Here is a 17,512-nt window from a genome sequence, read left to right on the forward strand (position 1 = left end):
ATAATAGCTTTCCACGCAGCTCATAGACTCTCACTGTGAATTAGAGCAGAGGTTTCCAAACTTGGCAACTTTTAAGACTAGTGGACTTCAACTCCCAGAATTCTCCAACCGGCATAACTGGCTGGAGAATTCTGGGAGTTGAAGTCTACAAGTTCCCAAGTTTGGGGACCCCTGAATTAGAGCGTGAAACAAACTTGGTTATTCTATTTCAGTAAGAAGATCCACAATTCACTCTTCCCCCCTCGAAATTAGACTTTCGATGAACAGTCGCTGTGTGGAAAGGGAGCAAATGAAAGTTGCCCTCATCTAAACAAATCAATCGGTTGAACAACTTGCCTCCAGAAACTGTGAATGCTCCAACACTGGAAGTTTTCAAGGAGAGATCGGACAGCCACTTGTCTGAAATGGTATAGGGGTTCCTGCCTGAGCAGGGGGTTGGACTAGAAGATCTCCAAGGTCCCTTCTAACTCTGTTATTCTGTTATTGTAACCGGAATAATCATGGTTTAAAGGCTAGAACCCCACAGCAGAACCAGGGTAGCAGAGAAAAAGGACCGATAAGGCATTGCTGGTGAGAGGGAGGGAGGGAGGGAGAGAGGGAGGGGGGGAAGTTGAGAGGAGCCTCAGCTCCAGAGAAAAACCATCAGGTGAGGTGAGAGGTTCCGGCCAGCTTTCCAAGAAATTTAATCCGTCATGCAAACAGCCTGGGAAAAAGAAAGTCCCAAAGCAGACCCCGGCCCCACAAACTCCAACAGACCCCTGGAGCCCCCCCACCCAGCCCCACCCCGGCAGTCCTCAAAGTCCTTCAAAGTCCAGCATGAGAGAAAATCCAGGGTGAATTTTGCTTTCCTGGCCGTGGTTCTTGGCAACTTTGCAGAGAAGAGTTCTTGGAAAGGGCGTCAGAGATCCGCGTTGCTGAGCAGCAGCTTTTCTGCTCCCCCAGCCAGAAAAGAGGGAGAAGCCCCCAAACGTCCCCTTGGCAGAGGGCCAGAGACCGCCTGCTGGCTTCCGTCCGTCTTGAGGCCCGTGGCCTTCTCCAGCGCCTCCCACAGCCTCTGGCCCAGGTCTGGGTCCTGCGCGAGGGCTTGAGGCAGCACCAGAGTGCAGTTGCTGTCAAAATACTTGCCCGAAATCCCCTCCACCTCTGGGGAGATGGCGCAGTAGAGCGTGCTGGTGGCTCCCTTTTGGGGGCTCTGGGGAGAAAGCAGGGAGAGCCCCTCAGAGCAAGCTTTGTGGGGGGAAGGGGAGGTAGAGAAAGGGGCCCAGCTGCCAAAAGTCTTCCTGAGGAGCGAGGGTCCGTCCTCGGGACAGGGGTGGGCTTCAAAAACTTTAGCAAAGGGTTCTCTGCCAGGCTGCTGGGTGGGCATGGCCATGGTGAGCGTGGCCTAGTCAGCCTCCTGCACCACAGCCAGGGGGAGGGGGCATTTTTGCCCGCCCTGGGCTCCGGAGGCTTTCCCTGAGCCTCCAGGAGGGCAAAAATGGCCTCCCCTGGGCTCCAGGGGCTCTCTGGAAGCTGCAAACGGGCCCATTTCCGGCCTTCCCGAAAGCCATCACTCTGCTAAAGAAATAATTCCCTCAGCACCGTCCAACTATTTACAAAGTCTGCACTATTATTACTGTTAATCTTCTCACTACTCCTTATCACTCATCCACTCCCACTTGTGATTGCAGGACTGTAACTTTGTCGCTTGTATCCTAACGATTTATATGGACTGTTTCCTAGTACCGTGTTTCTCATATAATAAGGCTAGGTCTTATGTTTTTCTGAGCCCCGAAAAAATAGCTAGGCCGTCTTTTCGGGGGTGACTTAATTTCCCCCCTACCCCTTGCATCTTCGGGCGGGCAGGCAGCGATGGTTTGGATGTTGACCTCAGCATTGGTGGGGCACTTCATATTGGGGTCAATGCAGACAGCACCATATCCGGGTGTGCAACAAAAGTACTTCCTAACGGCAAGCCCCCCTCCACCATTCCCCCCCATTTCTCATGTTTTGATATAGGCCTTAATTTGGGGGGAGGCGCTTAATTTCATTTCATGCCTATAAAACATGCTGGGACTTCCTATTGGGGGAGGCCGTATTGTTGGAGAAACAGGGTATTTGATTGCTTATTGTACCCTATGACTATTATTGTTGTACGTGATGATTCTTGACCCTGGACAAACGTATCTTTTCTTTTATATATATTGAGAGCATTTACACCAAAACGAATTCCTTGTGTGTCAGTCACACTTGGCCAATAAAGAATTCTATTCTATTCTATTCTATTCTATTCTATTCTATTCTATTCTATTCTATTCTATTCCTTCCAATATCTATTCTATTCTATTCTGTTCTATTCTGTTCTATTCTATTCTATTCTATTCTATTCCTTCCAATATCTATTCTGTTCTGTTCTGTTCTATTCTATTCTATTCTATTCTATTCTATTCTATTCTATTCCTTCCAATATCTATTCTATTCTACTCTGTTCTATTCTATTCTATTCTATTCTATTCTATTCTATTCCTTCCAATATCTATTCTATTCTCCTCTACTCTACTCTACTCTACTCTACTTTATTCTATTCTTTACAAACTTCTGGGAGGCCCGTTTTTCACCCTTCCCAAGCCTCTGCGCGCACCTTGCACTTACCTGGCATCCAAAACGGGCCACGTGGCGACTTCTGGGAGGGGAGGGGTAGGTTGGGCCATCCAGGAATGGGATTTGGTGGTTCTCTGAACTGCACAGAATCTTAGCTAGGGGCTCTCCTGAACCCCTGCGAACCCGCCAGCAGCCCAGCCCTGCCTCCGGGGCCCCGTTGAGCAGGCTACCTGAACAGCCGTCAGAGAGCTCTCACCTGTGCTGCAAGGAGCTCCAATTCCCCCCCCCCAACTCCCACCCAGCCCCGAGCAATTCCCAAAACCTCCCCCACCCCAGTTCCTCACAGCAAGATCTGCTGCTGCCTGACAGCCCGACTCACCCTCATGAAGGGGCTGCAGAGCCAGTAGAGCATGCGGCTGGCCCGACCGTAGTGGCGCAGGATCTCCGTCCGGACGATGCCTGGGCTAAGCACGTTGGCCGACACGCCTGTGAAGGAGATGCCCTGCCTGAGTGAATCCCAGCGAGAGGAGTCTGTCGCTCATCCAGCCCCCAAGAGGGGCAAGAGCCATCGGGCAGGGCCTCTGCTGGGAGCACCTGATACTAAAATGGCCCCAGCCCCTCTCTGGTGGGCGGGGAGCCCTGCTTGGAGTTCCCCCCCCTCAGGTCACAGACTCTGAGAAGGGGCTCACACCACTCCCAAAGACCACCAGGACATGACAGAGCCTGGAGAAGAGCCAGGAGAACTTAGAACTTAGAAAGAGCACTGGGGAAGCAGAGGGAACGGGCTGGACCTAAACCCGTGATGGCGAACCTATGGCATGCCTGCCAAAAGTAGCACACAGAGCCATTTCCCCCGGCACGTGAGAGCTTGCCCAGAAGAGCCCCACTGCACATGTTGCATGTGCTGCCACCACCCGACAGCTGATTGTTGGGTATCTGGCACGCATGCGTGGGGGGGACCTGAGAGACATGTGTGCATGTGCAGAGATGCGCAGCGCACGCTGTGGGTCGTACGTGCATGCACAGATGTGCGGCACATGGAGGGGTGATTGCCCGGGCATCCCCAGATACATGGCGGGTGGCGGGGGAATTGCACATGCATGCACAGACTCACAGTGTGCAGCAAGGGGATTGTGTGCGCGTGCGCAGATGTGCAGGAAGGGGATTGTGTGCGCATGTGCAGATGTGCAGGAAGGGGATTGTGCGTGCATGTGCAGATGTGCAGGAAGGGGATTCTGTGTGCATGTGCAGATGTGCAGCAAGGGGATTGTGTGCGCGTGCGCAGATGTGCAGGAAGGGGATTGTGTGCGCATGCGCAGATGTGCAGGAAGGGGATTGTGCGTGCATGCGCAGATTGCGATGCACTGCAGGGGGATCGTGCACGCATGCGCAGATATGCGGTGCGTGGCAAGGGGATTGCGCGCACATGTGCACGGTGGGGCAGCATGCATTGCCTTCTGGGCACACGAGCGCAAGCACACGAGCGTGCGCACAATTATCAGCACGGGAGCCGGAAAAGGTTTGCCACCACTGATCTAAACTGCACACAGGTGTAATTTCTGCCCTAACTTTCTTATGTTTGCAACTTCTCGTTCTGTGATTTTGCGTAGCAACGGGGACCCCACCAGTGGTGGGATTCAATATTTTTTACTACCAGTTTTGTGGGCGTGGCTTGGTGGGCGTGGCTTGGTGGGTGTGGCAGGGAAAGGATACTACAAAATCCCCCTTCCCTCCCCATCCCACTAACCTGCTTTCCAGCTCCGTTCTCCTGTGCAGGGCAACAAAAGGAGACCCAGCCGATCAGCTGGGAGTCAATGGGAGGCAGAGGAGAGATGGGGTTGGCGGGGCCAGTCAGAGGTGGCATTGGCTGGTTCTCCGAACTACTCAAAATTCCCACTTCCGGTTCTCCAGAACTGGTCAGAACTGGCTGAATACCACCTCTGGACCCCACAGGCAGCCATATGCTTACCGGTGCCCTGCAGCCTCCGGGCCAGCTCCGTGGTGAAGATGACGTTCATGAGCTTGGTGCAGTCGTAGGCCTGGCTGGCGTTCTTGGTCCGCTCCTCCCCGGTCAGCAACTTCAAGTCCACCTTCCTGACACAGAAGTGCCGGAAGGAAGACACGTTCACGATGCGCGCCGGAGCAGAGGCCACCATGGTGCCTGCACGGAGGAGCAGTGAGGGGAACCAAAACCCTCTGGGGGAGCTCCCACCAGCAGCGGGGAGCCCACCCACAGCCTCCCCTTCCCACCAGCATCTCCCTCCCCTCCTCTCTCTCTCTCTCCCTGTCTATTTCTTGACACCAAAGGCCGGCCCAGTTGAAGTCTCTCCTCATTCCTGGATTCATCCTCTTGGTACCCATGTTTTCAAGGGGGCGGGGCTTAAATTTTTTTTTTAGCAGCGGGTTCTCTGCCCAGTTCTGGGTGTGTTTGGCCATGGTGGGCGTGGCCTAGTCAGACTTCTGCACCATGGCGGGGGGGGGGGGGCATTTTTACCCTCTCCGGGCTCCAGAGGCTCTCTGAAAGCCGGAAACGGGCCCATTTCCGGCCTTCCTGAACCTCCATGCGCGGCCTGCACTTACCTGCATCCAAAACAGGCTGTGTGGGTGTCTCCTGGGAGGAGCGGGAAGGGGTGGGCAGGGCCAGCCAGGAGTGAGATTTTTTGGGGGGTGAGGTTTCTCCGAACTTTACAGAATCTTATCTAGGGGCTCCCCTGAACCCTGGCGAACCCCCAGCAGCCCAACCCTGCAATGATAGTTGCACCGTGGCCCTAAATAATGGCTGGCAGTTAGGTCTCCTTTGAGGTCCCACCGTTTATTCAGTTCTTTCTTTGCTGATCTATTTAAAACAGTTGGTATCCTGTAGCTGCTTCTCTTCAAAGCAACCTGTGCAGCTTACAACCAGTAAAACAGCGCGGAAGGGTAAAAGCGACAATAAAACCAGTAACGGAAGAAACTGGTCGCCCAGCCTCTCTTCTCTAGGGCAACCCCCACCGTCCCGCCTTGATCTCCCCATGTCCCAATGCCTGAGGGAAGAGCCAGTCCGAAGTGCTCCTGGAGGGGCAGAAGGTTGGGGGGGTGAGGGCTGTCAAGATCCTAAGAGGGAGGGTGTTGTGGAGGGCAGGGGCTGTCAGGGCAAAGGGCCGGCTTCCCAGGAGACAGAGGATGACAAGGGGCCTGGCGCATGGCCACCCTCCTATCTACTCTGGTGGGATGGGCAGAGGTCCTCCAGGAGAGGTTCAATGAGCTGGAAGGGACCTTGGAGGTCTTCTAGTCCAGCCCCCTGCTGAAGCAGGAGAACCTATGCCATTTCAGACAAGTTTGGCTGTCCAGTCGCTTCTTAAAAACCTCCAGTGTTGAAGCACCCACAACTTCTGGTGGCAAAACGGACCCACCAGTTAATTGTCCTCACGGTTAAGGAAGTTTCCCCCTTAATTCCAAGTTGCTTCTCTCCTGGATTAGTTCCAATGGTCTCTATTGCCATTTTCTTGTTGTTAGTTTTGGGCCAATTTCATTACTGGGGTTATTGTAGTTTTCCTTTTTTTTATGAGCCATGAGAGATGCCCTTGGAGATTCTCAACCACCCAGGGTGCTTTGACCTGCAGCCTGCCTGGTCTCCACTCTGTAGGACTTTAAAGGTGCGGGAAAGGAGAAAGGAGTTTGTTTTTAAAATAGAAATTGTAGCAGGACATACTAATCCTTGAAAAGGAAACACTGTGCATTTATCTAATCTCATAAATGTTGCTTGAGCTCAAAGCTGCACCCAGAGGCAGAGGTGAGAGGCCCTCGCTACACTCAAAAACTGGTTTGGGCTGGAATTTGCCCGGCAACTAGAGAGAAACTTCAGAAACTGAATAGTTATTAGACATAAGTTGTAAATAAAGGGCAGGGGAAAATGTATCCATTTTAGGTGCCTCAGATAGATTGTGACGGCCGAGTACTCAACCAATGAGGAAAAGGGAGGCAAACTTTGTGAAGGTGATATAGGGAATATACAGAAAGTATATTGATGGCTTAAGGTGCGTCCACTCTACGGGTGTGAACGTGATACACCCTCTTTGCAAAGTAGTAAATAAAATTCCCATTGTTTTATAGGTAAACAGATAACAGATAATCAGAGTTGGAAGGGATCTTATCGGTCATCTAGTCCAACCCCCCCACCCAAGCGGAAGACCCTACACCATTTCTGACAAAATGGCAGTCCAATCTCTTCTTGAAGGTCTCAAGTGATGACGCTCCCATAACTTCCGAATGCAATTTCTGTTCCATGGATTGATTGCTCTTACTGTCAGAAAGTTTCTCCTTATTTCCAGTTAAATCTCTCCTTGTTCAGCTTCCATCCATTATTCCTTGTCTGGCCTACAAGCACTTTAGAAAATAGCTTGACCCCTTCCTCCCTGGGGCAGCCCCTCAAATATTGGAAGACCACTATCATGTCTCCCCTGGTCCTTCTCTTTACTAGACTAGCCAAGCCCAGTTCCTGCAACTGTTCATGGTATGTTTTAGCCTCCAGTCCCCTAATCATCCTGGTTGCTCTTCTCTGTACTTTTTCTCAAGTTTCAACATCTTTTTAATAATGTGGTGAACAAAACTGGATGCAGTACTCTAGGTGTGGCCTTACTAAGGCTTTAGAGAGTAGCATTAGTATCTCCCTTGATCTTGATTGTATCCCTCTGTTAATGCAACTTAGGATTGCATTGGCTTTTTTGGCTGCCGCCGCACACTGTTGGCTCATATTTAGCTGGTTGTCCACTAAGACTCCAAGATCCCTCTCACAGCTCCTGCTATTAAGCCTGGTTTCACCCAATCTATATGTGTCCTTTTGGTTTTCTTGCCTAAGAGTCGGACTTTACTTTTCTCTATACTGAATTTCATTTTGTTAGATAGGGCCTAATGTTCTAGTCTGTCAAGATCCATCTAGATCTTGAGCCTATCTTCTTAGGTTTTGGCTCGCAATCATTTTAAACTAGACAACAAATCCCGCAAAGGTAATGAGCAGGACCTTGAATTGCCCCTGGAAGAAAACCGGAAGCCAGCGTACCTGCCACAAGAGGGGCATTATAGGTGGTAAGCCAGCGGCGGCCAGCGCTCAGCATGTGGCTAGCTTCGGACCTGTTTTAACTTCCAGGTGGTTTTCAAGGGCGGCCTGAATGATGGAGGGCATCAGGGCAGAAGAATTCGCTGCCCCCTTCTTTGGGGCTGCATTTCCTGCTGCGCAGCCCATCCTGATTTCCGGTCATTTGTCCAAGTGCTTTTTCCAGGTCCGCCCAGGTAGATCAGAGCTACTGCCTGGCTGTGCAGAGTGGACGGTGGGAGTCTTTCGATTTCCTTTCCTAATTATCCTCAACATTGGCCTTCTGTCCTTCTGGTTCCAAAGGAATCGACTTCTTTTTGGCTTACCCACCAGCTGCTTCGCTCCCTCTCAGAAAGGAGCTAGGGGGGCATCTTGTGCCCGTGTGCGTTTCCTTCACATCTTGGCAACTCCCCGATCTCTCCTGGAAGTGGCACCATCAGAACTGGAGGCAATTTGGGAGGGATTCCCCTCTTTAGAACGGGCTGACCCCCCTCAATATCTGGCACTGAGAGAGGATTTAGAGCAGGGCTCCCCAAACTTGGCAACTTTTAACACTTGTGGACTTCAACTCCCAGAATTCTCCAGCCAGCCATGTCTGTTTCTTTTTTCTCTTAACCTCCCAAAGTAGAGAGGTTGCAGAAAAAGGGATTGCAAGAGAGTAAGCTATGCTGGCTGGAGAATTCTGGGAGTTGAAGTCCACAAGTCTTAAAGTTGCCAAGTTTGGAGACCTCTGATGTAGAGGGTTTCAGGTGACGGGGGAAGTCGAGGTATCAACAACCTTCCGGTTGCGTGCAGGAGAAGCTGGTCCTTACCAAGAAGCAAGTGGGTGAGGAGGAAGGCCCCCGAGACGTTGGTGGCAAATGTGAGCTCCAAGCCCTCAGCCGTCACAGCAAATGGCAGGCCTAGACAGGAGAGAGGATGGAGGAAGGCAGCTGAAGAGGTTTTGGGATTGGGTCTCTGGGCTCTTGGAAGGAGCCACCCGTCTTGGGGAAGGGTCTGCCTCTTTCTCAGCCTTGGTGTCAGGTGAGTGGTGTCTCAAGAGTCGGCTAGCTCTCAGCATTCCAGCACTTAACCCCATTTAAATCATAAGTCTCGAGCTAAACTTCCAAAACTTCAAAAGAATTTATTGGGAACTAAACTGTCCGGCATTGCCTGGGTGTAGCCAACTCTGAGACACTTCATTCACTGTCACCCTTGACCCTGCTTTTCCCCCACCCCCTGGGTGTATCGTAATCCATATTCTCCAATGGGACACCTCCATAGCCAAAAGTCATCAATCACGCTCTCCAGTTAGAATTTTGCGTGGCAGAAACTTCAGTCACCTAGTTACTATCTTTGAAAACATTTATGGACTGCAGTTTCGGTTTTGCAAGCGGCCGCACTGCTCCCCCCCCTCCCTTTCTGTTGGCAACTCTAAAAAGACCATAGAAATACTTTATGAGTTGACACTTGGGTCCTTAGGGGTGACGCTTCTGCATCTCTGGCCTGCTCGTCTCTGACCCAGGCAAACAGGGCATAGCTGCCTGGTGCCCATTACCTGAGACACCTGCATTGTTCACCAGGATGTGCAGCTGGCTCCCTTTCTCGAGGAACCTCTTGGCGAAGGCACGGATGGAGGCCATGGAGCTGACATCCAGCAGACCGAGCTGCACCTGGGGGTTCCCCGTGGCTCTGCGGATCTCCTCCACCGCAGCCTGGCCTTTCTCCCTGCAGCGGCAGGCAAGGATTGTGCGGGCGTTCCGGCGTGCCAAGTCGAGAGCGACAGCCTTGCCAATTCCTGCAAAGGACGGGCATCAAGCACCTGCCCACCCCCCACCCACCCATCCATGGGGCCATGGATCCTGAGGCCGCCAGAAAGGCCGCCAAGGATTGAGCTGCGTGCTGTAAAGTTGGAGAACTGCAGCGCCAACTTTGTCTCCGCCACGGGCCTTGCACCTGGGTTGGGATTCAATTTTTTTAACAACCGGTTCTGTGGGTATGGCTTAGTTGGTGGGAATGGTTTGGTGGTCATGTTATTGGCTGGGCGTGGCCAACTCAATATCACTCATATTGAGGCATGCATCTCCTCGCCTGGCCTCTCATGACTGTGGGGATGCTGCAACAGTCGTAAGTATGAAAAATGGTCATAAGCCTCTTTTTTCAGTGCCATTGTAACTTTGAATGGTCACTCCACACAAGCAAAGTACCAGCAAAGGAGGGGGGAAAAAAACTCCAGAGACATTCCTGAGACAGGAAGTCTAGTCCTTCCAAAAATGTAATAAGGGTTAATGGAGAGGCAGTTTCTGTAAGCAACACCAGAATGTTTCCTTCCTGTCTTCCTTACAGGATTAGCCCAGTAATTTCTTCTAACAAACAGTTCTGCTTAGAATGTTAACAACCGGTTCTACCGAATAGGTGTGAACCGGTAGAATCCCACCCCTGCCTTGCACACTAAGCACGTTCAAACCAGGTGGCACAAACTGGGTTGGGAACCGTCCCAACAGTGGTGCTCCCTTGCCAGTCCCCTGCAGTCAGCTGCAGCAGGGCCACCCCTCATCAAGGCCAAAAGGGGCCCCAGGAGACATGATGGGCGCATTCCTATGATGGGAAAAGGCCTCTTGAGGCAGGAGGGGAGGGGAAAGGGGGTTGCAGGGGGCTGGGGGACTGAAGGATTCTCCTCCAGCAGGTGGCCACTGGGCACCTGAGTGTGAGCTCTGAATGGGGGGAGGGTCGGGTCCAGGGGACTCGATTAAATGCCCTCCGTGAGAGCCCTGCATTGGCCGGGGCTGCCCTCCCCAGGGCTCCCTGCTCTTCATCAGGCAGCGGCTGCCACTTTGGCTGCCCTTATCTCCCAGTGGGCAGGGAGGCTGCAAGCAAAGATGGCCGGGTGGACTTCCCAATTTTCCTCCAAGAGAGAGAAAAACCATCAACCGTTCAGGACGGGCCAATGGCGGGTGACCGGGGGGGCGGAGCTGGCATCGGGTGACCCAAAGGAAAACCCTCCTCTGAGGGAGACAAACAGGCTGGCATCCCCACCCACCCACCCCGGCCCCTCCCCCAAAGCCTGGAGACTTCCATAACTTACAATCAATTTATGACCGAGAAGCGTCCTAAACTGGGAGCCTTATTAAATATCAGAGAGCAATAATGTATATACAGTTCATCGTCATTCTGAGAAAATGGAATGAACCGCGTCTCGGTCCCCGGGGTGCAACTCCTGGCACACCACCCATAAGTGGGTGGGTGGGGGGGGGCAATGGTCTGAAAGGAAGGGGCCATTCCCAGAGGGAGGAAAAGGTGACTTTCCTGGCACAAGGTTCCCCCCCCCCGCCTCCCCCAGGTGCCCTTTGCCTTTTCGTGGGCAGCAGGAAGACAAGGCCCGGCCCCTCCCTCCACCAGCTGGCTCTAAACAGGGAGGGAGGGAAAGTGTGATGATCAAACAAGGTAAGGCCGAAGTTTTCTCCCTCTGCCATTTCCCTGCTCCAGCCCACCTTGGGGACAGAAAGGGTTCAGTCCCGGCTCCCAAAGGCTCAGAAGGAGTCCCTGCTGAGCCTTTGGGAGCCGGGACTGGACCCTTTCTGCGGGGTCTCCTTCGCCCCAGTGGCTTCTTGGGCCGCCATCCTGGCTGGCATTGGAACGTCCTCTCTACCCTCCCAAAAGACAGGGGTCCCCACCTGCCCTCAGCCACCCTCGACAGCAGCCATTCTTTAGCAGCCTGGCTGACCGAACTGGCCGGCCTTACTTCACTTACTTATAGATGAATAGAGTTAGAAGGGACCCTGTAGGTCATCTAGTCCAACCCCACCCCACCCAAGCAGGAGACCCTACACCATTTCTGACAGACCGTAGTCCAGCCTCTTCTTGAAAGCCTCCAGGGATGAAGATCCCACAACTGCACACACACACACACACACACACACACACACACACACAACACCAACATCAAGACTGTTGCCCCCCCAGGAATATTTGGGGTTGCCGGCCTCGGGGATGGCCCTTCTTCCCTCGGACAGAGGTAAGGGAGCCTCTTTCCTCCCAGGTCCGCCAGGCAACGTGGCCAGAAACACCAAACCAGACCGTCCCTTTTCTGGATTCCTTTAGAAACACCGACCACATTTGAAGGCTTTGTGCCATGTGCTGCATCACCAAGCAAAAGGCCCGAAACCCAAACGCACCGGGATTGTGGAAACGCATCCGCTAAGGCCTGAGCCGATGTGGCTCAAGAGGCTCAGACTCACCGCTGCTGGCTCCGGTGACAATGGCCGTCTTGCCGGTCAGGTCTACGGGACAAGCGTCCGGCCTCCAGCTCTTCCTCCTTTGGACCCACAGCAGCGCCAGGAGGGCCAAGGAGCAGATGAACCAGAGCGGGTGGCAGAAGAGAGCGGCCGCCTCCATCGCAGGCAGTCTTTTCTGGAGCAGCTCTGGAAGAGGACTGCTCGGCCGGAGGCCCGAATGAAAGAAAGAGCCGGTCTGGCATTCAGACAGAGGAACGCTCCCCAAAGGTCAGCCAGTGTTCTCTGGGCAGAGTCCACTTTCAACAAATGGCCTTCCCATTTCTTGGACTGAAGCCATGCTATAGGACTTTGGGAAGGCCAACGGGACAGGCCAGGAGAGGTCAGCTGAGGAAGAGGAAGAGGAGGAGGAAGAAGAGGAGGAAGAGAAGGAGGAGGAGGAAGAGGAGGAGGAGGCCTCCTAAGGAAGTAAGGTGTGTTGTGTAGCAAAGGTAGCATTTATCCCGTTTTGCCAGCTGGAGGGGAGACCAGCTCCTTGGAGAAAGGCAAGTGAGGGCAGAGAAGCCCAGGTTGGCTCACAGAGTCCTAGAGAGACGTGTCAAATCAGGGCTGGGCGACCTCCATTCTGTGTACCCCCCTCCCCCCAGGTTATCTTGTGATCCTACAACATCACTCCACCAATGCTCCTGCTATATTGAATGCATTTAGGTAAAGGTAAAGGTTCCCTCTCTCACACACGTGCCAGTCGTTCCTGGCTCTAGGGGGCGGTGCTCATCTCCGTTACAAAGCCGAAGAAGAGCCAGCGCTGTCCGAAGACGTCTCCGTGGTCATGTGGTCAGCATGACTAAACGCCTGAAGGCGCACGGAATGCTGTTCCCTTCCCGCCAAGGTGGTCCCTATTTTTCTACTTGCATTTTTTTACATGCTTTCGAACTCGTAGGTTGGCAGAAGCTGGGACAAGTAACAGGAGCTCACAGCATTACGCGGCGCTAGGGATTCGAACCTCCCAACTGCCGACCTTTCTGATCGACAAGCTCAGCGTCTTAGCCACTGAGCCACGAAGGCATTTAATTGAGCGTAAAAAGAAAATGCTGGGTCAGATTTTTTTAACAGACAAAATGCAGCTCCTGGTGAAAAGCGTGGCCCGCCTTAGAGAAATCAATATGGCGAAGAATCCACACATGTTTATTTTTGTTAATTTTTCTGATTTTTTTTCAGATTTGATAAGAAGATTCCACACGAGTAATGATACCAAAGGCAAACAGACAAAAGCTTTGCAGGAAGCCGTCTGGGTCACCGTGACTTTCAGAAAACTTAAGCAACTGAGACCGACTGCTCTTGAATTATTTTGCAATTCATCAGGGAAAGGAAGGATTTATTCCTTCGAGGAGGGGATCAATCTAGACTAGAGGAAGGAGCCCACTTGCCCAAGACATAAAGTCCTGGATCGTACGGCTAGAAACTGTTCGTTAACGGTGCAAGTGTTTATTTCGGCTGGCCCTGGAACAGGGGCTGTTAGCCAATGAACCGGGGGCGCTGAAAAATATCCTTGGTAACTTAAGATAGTCAAAACAATTTCCAAGGCTGAGCTCTGGAGAAACAGAAAATAAAGGAAATTACTGTACAGGCAAATGACTTGCAGCTGGGAGAGGAGGAGCCGGTCCAAGACTGAGAGAATTTGTGGCAATTCCTATCGTTTTACAACCCCGATCATTTATTTAGGACAATTAATCAGCGGAACAACTTGTCACCAGAAGTTGTGGGTGCACCATCCCTGAAGTGTTTTTTAAAGAAGAGACTGGACAGCCAGCCATTAGTCTGAAATAGTAGAGGGTCTCCTGCTTCAGCAGGGGGGTAGACTAGAAGACCTCCAAGGCCCCTTCCATCTCTATTCTGATTGATTGATTGATTGATTTGGTAAACAAACCCACATGGCCATCCGTTTACCAGAATAAAAACTCTGGGCAGCAAACAGAAATAATAACACAAAGCAGCCAACAATGAGTAATGAGTAATCCATGGTGAGGTTCCCATAAAACTTCCAGATATCCCCCAGCCATCCTGCACCATCGGTGCAAATCTCCTGGCCGGGGCTTGGGGGAAACAGTAATGGGGTTCAGAGGAGGTGCTTCAAATAAGGGAAGGGGGCAGGCAAGCCACGAGGTGCCCCCGTTTTTCAGGCCCGGAGGTGTCAAATCTATCACCTGGGGCTCCCAATTCCTAGGAATTGGAAATAAGCGTCATAAGATTCTCCCATTTTACCTTTGATGATGAATAGAATGGGATGCTTTTGAAGAGCTTATGAGCCAAATCTAGGTCTTCTTTACGTTTAGAGGATGTATGATCCTAGAATGGTTTGATTGCTTTTTGTACCCTGTGACTATCGTTAAGTGTTGTACCTGATCATTCTTGATGAACGTATCTTTTCTTTTATGCACACTGAGGACATTTGCACCAAGACAAATTCCTTGTGTGCCCAATCACACTTGGCCAATAAAGAATTCTATTCTATTCTATTCTATTCTATTCTATTCTATTCTATTCTATTCTATTCTATTCTATTCTATTCTATTCTATTCCATTCCATTCCATTCCATTCCATTCCTTTCCATTCCTATTCCTTTCCATTCCATATTTTCTATTCTATTCTGTTCTGTTCTGTTCTGTTCTGTTCTGTTCCATTCCATTTCATTTCTATTTCTATTTCTATTTCTATTTCATTCCATTCCATATTTTCTATTCTATTCTATTCTATTCTATTCTATTCTATTCTATTCTATTCTATTCTATTCCATTCCATTCCATTCCATTCCATTCCCTTCTACTCCACCCCACCCCACAATCTATTCTATTCCATTCCATTCCATTCTTCCATTCCATTCCATATATTTTATTATGTTCTGTTCTATTTCTATTTCTATTCCTAATCCTAATCCATTCCATTCCATATTTGCTATTCTATTCTATCCTATTCCTATTCCATATTTTCTATTCTATTCTATTTCATATGGGGGGCACAGAATTCACAGAGGGTTTTCGAAGATGAACTCGTCGTCCTTCAGCAGCTGGAAAACCACAATGCAGCACGGAGGGAGGGGGGAGGAGGGAGCGGAGCTGCCAGGTTTCCTCTTCAAGGACAGGAGATTGAAAACCTCCCCAAGAGAAGAAGGTCAAGGCAAAGCAACAGAGGCAGGGGGGGTTGGAAAGGCAGGCAGGATGTGAGGCTCTCCCAAAGGGAGCCCAAAGGATCCTCCCCGGGTTGAAGGGGCTGCCGGGTTGCCTCTGAAGGAAAGAGGTTGGATCTGGGACAGGATCAGGACGAGGCAGGCCTTGTGCTCAGCTGCATAAACAGAGGGATGGAATGGAGACGAGGTGAAGTGTTCATTACCACTTCATATCTAAGGCCTTGGTAAGGCCACACCCGGAATTTCGGCATCCAGTTATTAAAAAAAAGATGCTGAGACTCTAGAAAGAGTGCAGAGAAGAGCAAGAAAGACAGAGCGGGCGGGAGGCTAGATTATATAAAAAAAAAACCCGCAGGAATTTGTTATACTTTATTGTCATTGCACCTCGTACAACGAAATCAAACTTCATCTTCAGTGCACATCATGACCATGACCATGAAAATACACACAAACACACACCCTTCGCACTCCACACATTGAATTGAAAACCCTGACACCACACCAACACTGCACTATACAGCTGAATTCAATAGAGCTCCTGCCCTGGGATAGAAGCTGTTTTTCAGCCTATTTGCCCTTGTTTTTATTATCCTGCACCTTCTGTCAGATGGTAATAGTTCAAGAAAAAAGGGGTGTCCAGGATGAGATGGATCTTTGAGGATGTTTTGAACTTTCTTAAGGCAGCGGGAGCTCTAAAGCTCTTCCAAAGAGGGGAGAGGGCAACCCATGATCCTCTGGGCAATGACGTTGACCTTATGTCTGGTTTAATGAAAAGAAGGACTAGGATTGATAGGGTAGCAGTGCTTCACTAAGGTGCTGCCCCAAAGAAGAGGAGCTCTCAACCAGTGGTGGGATTCAAATATTTTTACTGCCGGGTCTGTGGGCGTGGCTTGGTGGGCGTGGCAGGGGAAGAATACTGTAAACAATTCCTCCTCGTTGTAATGACGAGGCAGTCGAGGTGTTTGATCATGATCAAATGAATCATGATGAACTTTACTGGTCTAGTCTTGCATTTATACACATTTTTAGTAATCCTCCAACATTGGTTAACTTTGGTTATTGCTTAACTTTCGCTGCTGTTTAGCATAATAATTAACACAATTAATTATCTCTAGTTAAAGTCTAACACATGTTTACTTCCTCTCTCTAATCCTACTTTACATTAGTGACTTTGTTTGCCTGAGTTGTATTTGCTTTGGAACCTTCATTACCTGAGGTTTGCCATCAAGATAATGACATTCCTGCAATTACAACTCTACACCTCCTCCCTCCTGGGTGAAGGACACTGCAAAATCCCCCTTCCCTCCCCACCCCACTAACCTGCTTTCCAGCTCCGTTCTCCTGTGCAGGGCAACCAAAGGAGACCCAGCCGATCAGCTGGGAGTCAATGGGAGGCAAAGGAGAGATGGGGTTGGCGGGGCCAGTCGGAGGCGGCATTGGCCGGTTCTCTGAACTACTCAAAATTCCCGCTACCGGTTCTCCAGAACTGGTCAGAACCGGCTGAACGCCATTCCTGCTCACAACCTATTCTCCAAAGCGCCTGAAGGCAGGACAAGAAGTAACGGGGGTGGTAGATCGTTAGAGGGAAGCAACCTGGAAATAAGGAGAAATTTCCTGACAGGACAATTAATCAGTGGAACCCCTCCAGAAGTTGTAAATGCTCCATCAATGGAAGTTTTTCTCCAACCTTGGCCACTTTAAGACTTGTGGACTTCAGCTCCCAGAATTCCTCAGCCAGCAAAATCCACAAGTCTTAAAGTAGCCAAGGTTGGAGACCCCTGGTCTAAGGTTTCCTGCCTGAGCACGGGGACAGTCTAGAAGACCTCCAGGGTCCCTTCCAAGCCTGTTATTCCGTTGTGTTCTCTTTTGCCCCTCCCAGCAGCGCAGGGGCTCGAGGAGAGGCCATCTGAGGAGGGAGCAGGATTACTTCGGGCACTGCCAGGGGGGCTCCAGGGGGTCTTGAGGCCGGTCGGTGCCCTTGCATTGGGTGCCTCTGAAAAGCTCACAAACAGCCTAAGCTCAACCGACTCATTCGGTCCCCTGCAGAAGTTACAGCGAGTCCTCAACTTACGACCACAATCGAGGCCAATTTTTCCGTGGCTAAGCAAGGGAGCTGTGGAGGGAGTTTCCCCCTCCCGTATTTTACAATCTTCCTTGCTACAGTTGTTCAGTTGAATCCATGCAGTCCTTAAGTGAGTAACACCATTGTGGAGTGAATTTGGCTTCCCCATTGACTGTGCTTGTCAGAATGTCACAAAAGGGGATTACGTCAGTGGTGGGATTCAAAAAATTTTTTACTACTGGGTTCTGGTACTACTGGGTTCTGTGGCTTGGTGGGCGTGGCATGGCTTGGCGGGCGTGGCAGTGGAAGAATACTGCAAAATCCCCATTCCCTCCCCACCAGAGGGGGTATTCAGCAGGTTTTGACCAGTTCTGGAGAACCGGTAGCAGAAATGTTGAGTAGT

General features: G+C 50.9%; 1 protein-coding gene across 1 annotated transcript; it reads right to left on the reverse strand.

The window, feature by feature from the left end:
* Positions 1–659: 659 nt before the first annotated feature.
* On the reverse strand, positions 660–12,133 carry LOC113447158 (retinol dehydrogenase 11-like). The gene is made up of 6 exons (XM_087935743.1): positions 11,869–12,133; positions 9,189–9,428; positions 8,464–8,553; positions 4,550–4,741; positions 2,960–3,066; positions 660–1,192 (listed from the first exon to the last, which is right to left on the reverse strand). The coding sequence occupies exons 1-6, from the start codon at positions 12,023–12,025 to the stop codon at positions 899–901; spliced, it is 1,080 nt and encodes a 359-aa protein (XP_087791869.1). The 5' UTR covers positions 12,026–12,133; the 3' UTR covers positions 660–898.
* Between the last annotated feature and the right edge of the window lie 5,379 nt (positions 12,134–17,512).

This window comes from Pseudonaja textilis, chromosome 6 (assembly GCF_049901715.1).
Source record: "Pseudonaja textilis isolate UNSWEBS1 chromosome 6, rPseTex1.2, whole genome shotgun sequence".
In the NCBI taxonomy this organism is placed as follows: Eukaryota; Metazoa; Chordata; class Lepidosauria; order Squamata; family Elapidae; genus Pseudonaja; species Pseudonaja textilis.